Source organism: Palaemon carinicauda, chromosome 21 (assembly GCF_036898095.1).
Source record: "Palaemon carinicauda isolate YSFRI2023 chromosome 21, ASM3689809v2, whole genome shotgun sequence".
Classification (NCBI taxonomy): domain Eukaryota; kingdom Metazoa; phylum Arthropoda; class Malacostraca; order Decapoda; family Palaemonidae; genus Palaemon; species Palaemon carinicauda.
This window is the reverse complement of record NC_090745.1, coordinates 107,985,334-107,995,333: the sequence shown is the minus strand read 5'-3', so window position 1 is coordinate 107,995,333 and position 10,000 is coordinate 107,985,334. Positions and strand designations below refer to the sequence as shown.

At 32.8% G+C, this 10,000-nt stretch overlaps 1 protein-coding gene across 10 annotated transcripts in view; it reads right to left on the bottom strand.

The window, feature by feature from the left end:
* Window positions 1–338: 338 nt before the first annotated feature.
* The window catches only part of LOC137615397 (uncharacterized), a 72,702-nt gene continuing 63,040 nt past the window's right edge, over window positions 339–10,000 (bottom strand). For 6 of the 10 annotated variants that reach the window (XM_068345238.1, XM_068345239.1, XM_068345241.1 and 3 more), the window contains exons 9-10: window positions 3,722–3,891; window positions 1,567–2,771 (exon numbers count right to left, since the gene is read on the bottom strand). In XM_068345238.1, the coding sequence (XP_068201339.1) occupies window positions 2,568–2,771; window positions 3,722–3,891 (374 nt within the window). In that variant the 3' untranslated portion in view covers window positions 1,567–2,567. Of the gene's footprint in view, window positions 2,772–3,721; window positions 3,892–10,000 lie in introns of all 10 variants that reach the window. The other 4 variants (XM_068345236.1, XM_068345237.1, XM_068345245.1 and 1 more) reach the window with 3 other exon arrangements.

Genomic DNA, 10,000 nt, shown 5'->3' with positions numbered 1-10,000 from the left:
CCACAGCCTATGTACCATGGTCGTCCACTGTCTTGGGTTAGAGATCTCTTGTTTGAGGGTACACTCGGGCACATTATTCTACCTGTTTTCTCTTCCTCTTATTATTTTGATGTTTTTATCCTCTTGTTATTTTTAAGTTTTTTTTATGGAAGATTTATTTCAATGTTATTATTGTTCTTAAACTTCTCTCGTAGTTTTCCTTATTCCCTTTCCTCACTGGGTTATTTTTCCTGTTAGAGCCATTGGGTTTATTGCATCAATGTTTCATAACATGGACAAATTATTTTGGCCAAAGATAATCATATTTATTATATACATTTATTAATTTGAAGGAAGAAAAGACTGACTTTTATTCAACAAAGCTCTAAATATTTCCATGCACTCACGCCTGTCCCAAGCCCGGATAAAAGAGAAGAGTCAAGCCTAGGATTAGCCATAAATATATATAAAATAAAATTCAGATAAGATTAAGAGAAAACGATCATCACAAACCTGAGAGTCACTTTAGCGAATAAATATTCTATAATGTTCTTCTTTAACAATAACATCATTTACATATATAGCCATAATGTTCTTCTTTAACACTAACATCATTTACATATATAGCCAGGGTTTAAACTTGAGCATGTGGCCATTACCTTAGATGCTGCTGTTTTTTTACCTTAGATTACCTTAAAACTTTTCAAATTTCCTTAAATTTGAAGCTAGTAAAACCGAAATTACCTTAAAAATATCATTAGCTTTCAAAATTACCTTGAAACCATGTAAAATACCCCAAATTAAGGTAATTACCTTAAAAGTTTAAACCCTGTATATAGCCATTAAAAGCAATAAATATTTACACTTATAGCGAAATCAAATCACGATGCAATTTACAAGCAGACTAGATATGAACCCATCCATCAGATTATAAATTGAAGGAACACAATACAGCTTATAAACCAAACCTTCCGTTTTTATAGTTTATATAAGAAATGTTTATTTTAATGTTACTGTTCTTGAAATATTTCATTTTTCCTTGTTTCCTTTCCTGTGCTACATTCTAAGTTAGAGCCCCTGGGCTTATAGCATCCTGCTTTTCCAACTAGGGTTGTAGCTTATCACGTAATAATAATAATAATAATAATAATAATAATAATAATAATAATATAATAATAATAATAATAGTAAACTTTCTGTAGATTCGTCATGTGATAAAATGAGTTAGGCGAACTTCTAAAAAAAAACTTAGTATAACTAAATCAATCAAATGGCATATAAATACTACAATACTCACGTGTTTGACTTACTTTATAAGCAAGTGCTCCTCTGTGAAATACTGGTTCAAAATATGTTGTACCAGAATACACTACTAATACAGAGAGAAGAGGTGATTGCAATATAGGCTAGATTGGATTCAGACAATTCTATATACTCACCGATAGTACAGGATACCAGAGAGCAAAATTAATAACTTACCACAATATAACTATCACATATTCAATATTACAATATAGCGGGATCTACGATGGGATTAGTTGGGTACTATTTATTACCAGAAGATAAATAACAGATAAATAACTTTCATTTATCAAAACAATTTAAGGTTTAAGTCCTGTTTTGCAAAAGATTTAAATCTTTGATCGTACAGGAGGATGAACCAATGTTTGAGAATCCAAGCATTTATTATTTAGTTTTCAGGCCCAAACGTATAAACCAAAAGAAATTCATTATCCTACTTTCTGTGTTTTCAGAAATATGGCTTTAATATTAGTTAATACATTTTTAGCAGCAGGGGTTCCCAACCTGGGGTACATGTACCCCCAGAGGTACACTTTTACTCTTTAGGGGGTACATTGGATCAGCGAGATTAGCTAGTATTGCGCAATACATGAGGTAATCTGCAATGAGATTGAAAAATAAAATCATATCACAATATCAATTTAATAGTTTATCTTTTTCATCCTCAATTTTAGATGAACATGGGAATCTAATAACATGCACAAGGGGTGCAGAAGAACAAAAAAGGTTAGGAACCCCTGTTCCAAAGTTTCTAGGAAGTACCCAACTTAAACTATGGGGATAAAGTCTAAAGAACGAAATGGTTAGTCAATAATACCAATCCTAGATAAGCATACAAGTAAATTTTCCAGTCATATGGATTAAAGTATATCGAACGAATGTCTGTTGCTTTAAATCTTTTTTCTTTTAAGATATATATGTTCATCCATAATCATTGTTTTCTGTTAAACCTTTTTAATTCACTGTGTATTCATCCTCAGACATTATCCCCAATAACTACTGTTTATACAAAATCATCGCTAACATAAAAGCACTGTTCATAAAGCAAGTATTTATGCTTTATCTATTGTTTATTAATCATGAATAAAAAATAGTTTCACTTGCATCTATTATGGACCTTTTATCCTTATTCATTTAAATCAATTATTCATCCACATCCACAACCATTCTTCATCAGCGACTGTTGTTCATCCACAACCAGACAGGTTAAATCAACCATCTACACCTATACAATCATCCATAAGAGCCAAAGCTGCTACATTTTTCAAAGACAGCCAGTGGAATCCTCACTGTTGAAGCAGATGCCACATCGTAACGGGCCCTTGAGTCTTGAGGGCAAGGCCCCAGTGCGAAAGTGTGATAGACGTGTTGTAATCTGGCGGAGGGCTCTGCGATGCCTGCTGTTCAGGAGACGTGCCCAGGTAAAGGAAGGGTCCTAGCTGGATTCGTCCAATAACATCTTCGTTCGTCCACTTTGATGTGTACAGAACCTACAGATGAATCCAAATATTTACCGACTATGGAAAGCAAACACATACTGACAATCCTTTCTTCACTGACTAATCACTAAGTCAAAATGTTAATTCACTGGAATATCCATTAATCTCTAAACATATTGATGCTGGGAAAAAATCAAAATTACCTTAAACTGTTTATGAAGGGTCTTTCCTAGCAGAATGAAAAAAATAATCAGGAATGAAAAAAATATATACAATTGGGAAATTAGGGGTCCCTGTTTCCGATATCACAAGAGTAAGTTCTCATTCCTAATACTGCTAAGAATAGGGGAGTATAATTGCTACTCCCCAGTAAAATGAGTAAAAAGCTCTTTTTTATTCCTCCGAAGTATTAGAAAGTTCGCGTTTCTACCCATTAATGAATAAACATCCATGCCTTCCTGGTTATACCACCATGGCTTCTCTTACAAACTGAGTTTTGATAGGTATACAGCTATGGAAAGTCCCCAGCAAATATTTATCTATGTTGCAGCACTAGCAAATAAAGTGTTAGCCCACATCATAATACGCTACTACTCAGCTAAGAGCTAGTAAAACATGTCTATATTAAAATACCAACCTTTCTAATACACTCCAACTAACCAAACAAACTGTTGTAATGACTATACTATTACACTTACCTTGATCATATTCACAATGATGCCATGGTAAATTATATAAGTTTTGTTTATACTTCTAGAGTCTAGACCAAAGGATCACAGACATAACTATATTGGTAATAAACTCAGGTTATGTACTATTTAGCAACTACTATCCAAACTACTTTACCCTACAACCTTGGCTACTTAACCCTACAATCTTGGCTACTTTACCCAAAAATCTTGCCAATTACAGCCTTGATAATGAGCTCAAATCAAAGACTTTGGCTCAAATGAAGCAAGTAGAGGATGTTGGCAATACTTTAAGACATTATCAACACTCACCTTAACGATAATGGCAGCATGTTGTAAATTGTCTTTGGGAAGAGTAAATACACAGCGTGTTCTTACGACCGGATCTTGTGTCACAGGTAGTTTGACCGGAGTTGATGTCTCGCGAGTAATTCGCTGACCTTCCACCCACAAACCTAAACGACAAACAACTTCCACTTGCTCTGAAAGACAAAAGATAATGTAGTTACTTTCAAATACTTATGAATACAAAGGATAATAATTTATTTTCAACTGGTGTGAAATCGAAAAGATAGAGGAACCACTTCCATTTAGTCTGAAATATAACATGCAAAACAGCCAGTTCCGGTTACATAGAAATATAAGATATATGGTAGCATTTTCCAACTCCTTTAAAACATATTAAGTAAATTCAAGCCTTCCACTTTCTATGGTACATAGTAAAAAGAGAAACCAGCAATATCTAATGAACACGAATAACGAGGTGTAATTAAAGATTTTCAACACTATACCTACATAAACAAAAATCCTATATATAGATTTAATTTGGTTGTCACCCCATTTCAAGTAGTCATTGTGTGCAACAATACCTGACTGCGAGCACTTATGCCATACTCGAAACCCTTTATTACAATCGCTTTCTTCAAACGTGTAGAGCATCATCTACAATTCGAGTTGGGTCTTCTTCACCATCTCGAAATGCTAACTCCTAAACTTGAACCTTATTTTTTGGGAAGAGAAGTCACAAGATGCCAAATTCAAAGAAGGTCGCTTTTCACATCAGTACTGATCTGATTGGTTCCCCGTGACTTCTTTTTACTTCTCAATATAAAGTCTAACCGAATATAATACAACGGAATATAAAAATATGGAGATAAAATATAATACAACGGGATATAAAAATAGAGAGACAAAATAATATAATACAACGGAATATAAAAATATAGAAATAAAATAATATAATACAACAGGATATAAAAATAGAGACAAAATAATATAATACAACGGAATATAAAAATATAGAGATAAAATAATATAATACAACAGGATATAAAAATAGAGAGACAAAATAATATAATACAACGGAATATAAAAATATAGAGATAAAATAATATAATACAACGGAATATAAAAATATAGATATAAAATAATATAATACAACGGAATATAAAAATATAGAGACAAAATAATATAATACAACGGAATATAAAAATATAGAGATAAAATAATATAATACAACGGAATATAAAAATATAGAGACAAAATAATATAATACAACGGAATATAAAAATATAGAGACAAAATAATATAATACAATGGGATATAAAAATAGAGACAAAATATAATACAACGGAATATAAAAATATAGAGATAAAATAATAATACAAAGAAATATAAAAATAGAGAGACAAGGAAAAGGGAAGACAAAGAAAAAAAACTAACTTTGGTTGTTCTGAAACACAAACAGTATAGATAAGACTTCTATTTGATTTAAGAATACAAAATATAGCTTCAAGTGACACAAAATATATAGCAAAGTTGCTAAGTGGCTTTAGAGTACGTAAAACAAATCGGATAAAGCATCGAGTTCTTTAAGCTTTGGCATAGCAACAACAGCAAAATGACCTTTAAACTTCCATTTGCTCTGAAAGACAAAAGTGATGGATGAAGACGTCATTTAAAAATGGACGATTTTTCCAACCATTTCATGGAAGACAAGTCAATTTTTTTTATATAAAATCTGCAATTTTAAGCAATAAAATTAACTATTTAAAGAGGAAATGGATGGTTGATATCTATTGATTAGTCAACACTTTAATTTTACATTTGAGATTTCAAAAATAATTGGGAGTTACCTAAAAGTCATTATAAATATTATTACTATATAACAGCAAAGACGTTTTTCAATGTAACATGGTCACACACAGTTTTCCATGCATCAAGAATTTTTTCAATTAAATACTTTGAAACAAAAAACCATAGCAAAGGAACTAAACATTCCAAAATAAAATGCAGTAAGTATTGTGCATCAATAAAAAAAGCAATATCTAAAACACATGCTCCTTCAAATAGCGAAGACGTCACATTATAAATTAGTGGAAAAAATAGCACTTACAGACCCACGAAAACTTAGGATCAAAATTTAAGGAGAGAAAACCCCCGAGCGAAGGACTCCACGGGATAATGTGGTAAGTCCTATGTAGAGCAACAAGCGTACCTACTTATGAAGGTAAAGGTTTCTGGTTTCAGTTCCAGTTTCATCAGAATAGATGCTCACCAGAACGTCAGCCGGGCAAGCCCAACCCCCTCTTTGGTGCCTAATCACAGCAGTGGCCTTCCCAGTAAACTACTTAAACTCACGATCCCAGGCTGGGATCGATCTGCTACCATGCAAATGCTAAGCGAATAATATATCAATTTACTAGCCAGGAGGCTGCACACTGTTCTATCTAGTTTCTCTTCCTCTTGTTTTGTTAAAGTTTTTATAGTTTATATAGGAAATATTTGTTTTGATGTTGCTACTATTTTTAGGATATTATATTTTTCCTTATTTCCTTTCCTCACTGGGCTATTTTCTCTGTTGGGGCCCCTGGGCTTATAGCATCCTGATTTTCCAACTCGGGTTGTAGCTTAGCATTTAATAATAATAATAATAATAATAATAATAATAATAATAATAATAATAATGGCCTTATAAAAAAGAAATAATTGACCATTAAAAGCCCTTGAATGATTTATTTTACTCTATTAAGGTCACATAAAGGTAATCATGCTTAAGCGATAAGAACAACCAAAACACAACGAATGATAAATCTAGCAACGCCATAAGTTGCGCTGTGCTCTTAAATTCCACGGGAATTCCAGATATTATTACGAGACTATAAATCCCGGAAAGCTGTCACGTAATTCTGTTACATTTATCCCTGTTAATTAACATCCAGACTGTAAAACTAATCTTACTAATGGGTCATACTCAGGCATCACTGTAACTGAAAAAATGTCCCGTTGTTTCTATGTAAGCTATAACTCAATTAGTTTACTCGTGCGAAGTTTACACAAAAGAACACGAATTTGTGTGTATAAATTTACACACACATAAACAAAATTATAAATTATTAATTTTGCATCTCGGCTCTCCGTAAAAGTAATAAAATGAAATGTTAATATAGAATGTTATAGTCTTTATCTATTAACCCTTTAACCCCCCAGGCTATTTGGAAATTTCCAACCCTTAACCCCCAGGGGTTATTTTTTTTCCCAGCACATTTTGCAGTATATATTTTTTAAATTGCTCTAACAGCCTTCATTTTTGTCATAGAGAGGTCAGGTTGGTCTCATTCTCTTGGAAAATGCCGGAATTTTTTCAAAAAATTATCAAAAATATGGAAAAAAAAAATTCTTATGACATTTTTTTGCAAGGACATACCGGTACGTCCATGGGGGTAAAGGGATGGCTTTTGTGAAACGTACCAGTACGTCCTTTGGGGGTAAAAGGGTTAATAAAAAAAGGTAAATTTAGTTTTTTATATATAAGGTGCTGATACAAAAGCTTCAATCTACCAATATCTATTCCCTGAAATAATGTGTGGTTATTCTGAACAGCGGACCCCACAGAACAATGTGCTTAAGTCCTATATAGAGCAACAAATGCACCAACAGTACTTATAAAGGTATAAGTGTCTGGTTTCAGTTCCAGTTTCATCAGAATACTGTAGATGCTCACCAGAACGTCAGCCGGTAAAGCCCAACTCCCCACTGTGGTGCCCAACCACAGCAGTGGCCTTCCCAGTAAACTACTTAAACTCACGATCCCGGGCTGGGATCGATCTGCTGCCATGCGAATGCTACGCGAATAAGATACCAATCTACTAGCCAGGAGGCTGCACACTGTTCTATCTAGTTTCTCTTCCTCTTGTTTTGTTAAAGTTTTTATAGTTTATATAGGAAATATTTGTTTTGATGTTGCTACTATTTTTAGGATATTTAATTTTTCCTTATTTCCTTTCCTCACTGGGCTATTTTCCCTGTTGGGGCCCCTGGGCTTATAGCATCCTGCTTTTCCAACTCGGGTTGTAGCTTAGCATTTAATAATAATAATAATAATAATAATAATAATAATAATAATAATAATAATAATAATAATGGCCTTATCAAAAGAAATAATTGACCATTAAAAGCTCTTTAATGATTAATTTTACTCTATTAAGGTCACATAAAGGTAATCATGCTTAAGCGATAAGAACAACCAAAACACAACGAATGATAAATCTAGCAACATAAGTTGCACTGTGCTCTTAAATTCCACGGGAATTCCAGATATTATTACGAGACAATAAATCCCGGAAAACTGTCACGTAATTCTGTTACATTTATCCCTGTTAATTAACATCCAGAGTGTAAAACTAATCTTACTAATGGGTCATACTCAGGCATCACTGTAACTGAAAAAAAATGTCCCGTTGTTCCTATGTAGGCTAAAACTCAATTAGTTAACTCGTGCGAAGTTTACACAAATGAACACGAATTTGTGTGTATAACTTTACACACACATAAACATAATTATAAATGATTAATTTTGCATCTCGGCTCTGCGTAAAATTAATAAAATGAAATATTAATATAGAATGTAATAGTCTTTATCTATTAATAAAAAAGGTAAATTTAGTTTTTGATATATAAGGTGCTGATACAAAATCTTCAATCTACCAATATCTATTGCCTGAAATAATGTATGGTTATTCTGAACAGCGGACCCCACAGAACAATGTGCTTAAGTCCTATATAGAGCAACAAATGTACCGACAGTACTTATAAAGGTATAAGTACACAAACATAATTATAAATAATTAATTTTGCATCTCGGCTGTGCGTAAAATTAATAATCCGAAATGTTAATATAGAATGTAACAGTGTTTATCTACTAATAAAAAAGTAAATTTAGCTTCTGATATGTAAGGCGTTGGTACAAAAATTCAATCTACCAATATCTAATGCCTGAAATAATGTTTTTTTTTTTTCTGAACAGACTAGTTAAACGTTTATCATTATTATTATTATCATTATTATTATTATTATTATTATTATTATTATTATTATTAGTCAAGTTACAACCCTGGTTGGAAAAGCACAATGCTACAAGCTCAAGGGCTATATAAGAGAAAGTAACCCAATGAGGAAAGGATATAAGGGAATAGTAAATAAACTACATATAAGATGTTGATAAAAATATTGAATATTTCAAGATCATTAAGATCCAATAAGAGCGATTCAAATTCACGGGACTGAAAAGCTGAACTAGTTAGTTCAGTCTCAGGAAAACAGGAATGACAAAGACAGAGTTTCTCATTCCTCTTACTGTCAAACACATCAGCTAAGAGGGTTTCCATTTCCTTTCGACAGTGAGTGATAAAGCCATCTTGTTTATGTAGAGGAGGAACTGTTAAGCCTACACTAAAGATTGCAGATCAAATGGAAGCCCACTATTAATGATCCTTGAATGCACCATAAAGGGGTTCTTTTTTAGTAAAAATTTATTAATTTTCAGTTGAAGCATAATTACTCAGAGTGACAACTATTATCTACAGTCATTCCAAGTCAAAGGTGATCTGTTACCTATTCAAGAAGGATGAGCCTCTTATTTCTCCACATTAAGCACATCTATAATCCTTATTGACCCAGAGTTTGTTCTTCACCTAGTATTTCAACACGTGAGAATGGATACCTATCAAATATGTTGACCAGATTTTCATTCATGAGAATATTTATTCATCATTTATTTATTTCCTTATTTCCTTTCCTCATTAGGCTATTTTTCCCTATTGAAGTCCTTGGGCCTCTGGCATCTTGTTTTTTTTCCAACTAGGGTTGTAGCTTGGCTAATAATAATAATAATAATAATAATAATAATAATAATAACAGGCTTTGCCCCTTTATACAACTGTGATCAATATAAATGCAAAAGATCACTTAAAATGCCATTACAGTCTGATTAAGATTTCCTTTTTTTTTTTATAAATCTTCAAAGAGTATGGCACATCAGTGACAGGCTGGTCAGTCTTAATTACTGACGAATCCAAACCTTGATAAGACGTCCTAACTGGAGGGCCAACCTTGCTTGTTATAAAACCAGAACAGTCAGTGTATTCCATGTCCACGCAAACTGCAAAGTACTAACTGTGGCCTTTAGACGTCCATCAATATCTTATGGGGAGCTTCCCATAGTTACAGCTCTCTCTTGGAAAGATAAAAATCCAGACATAGATTCTGGAAATAACTCGATGTACAGGCATGGAAGCCATGCTCACCAAACGC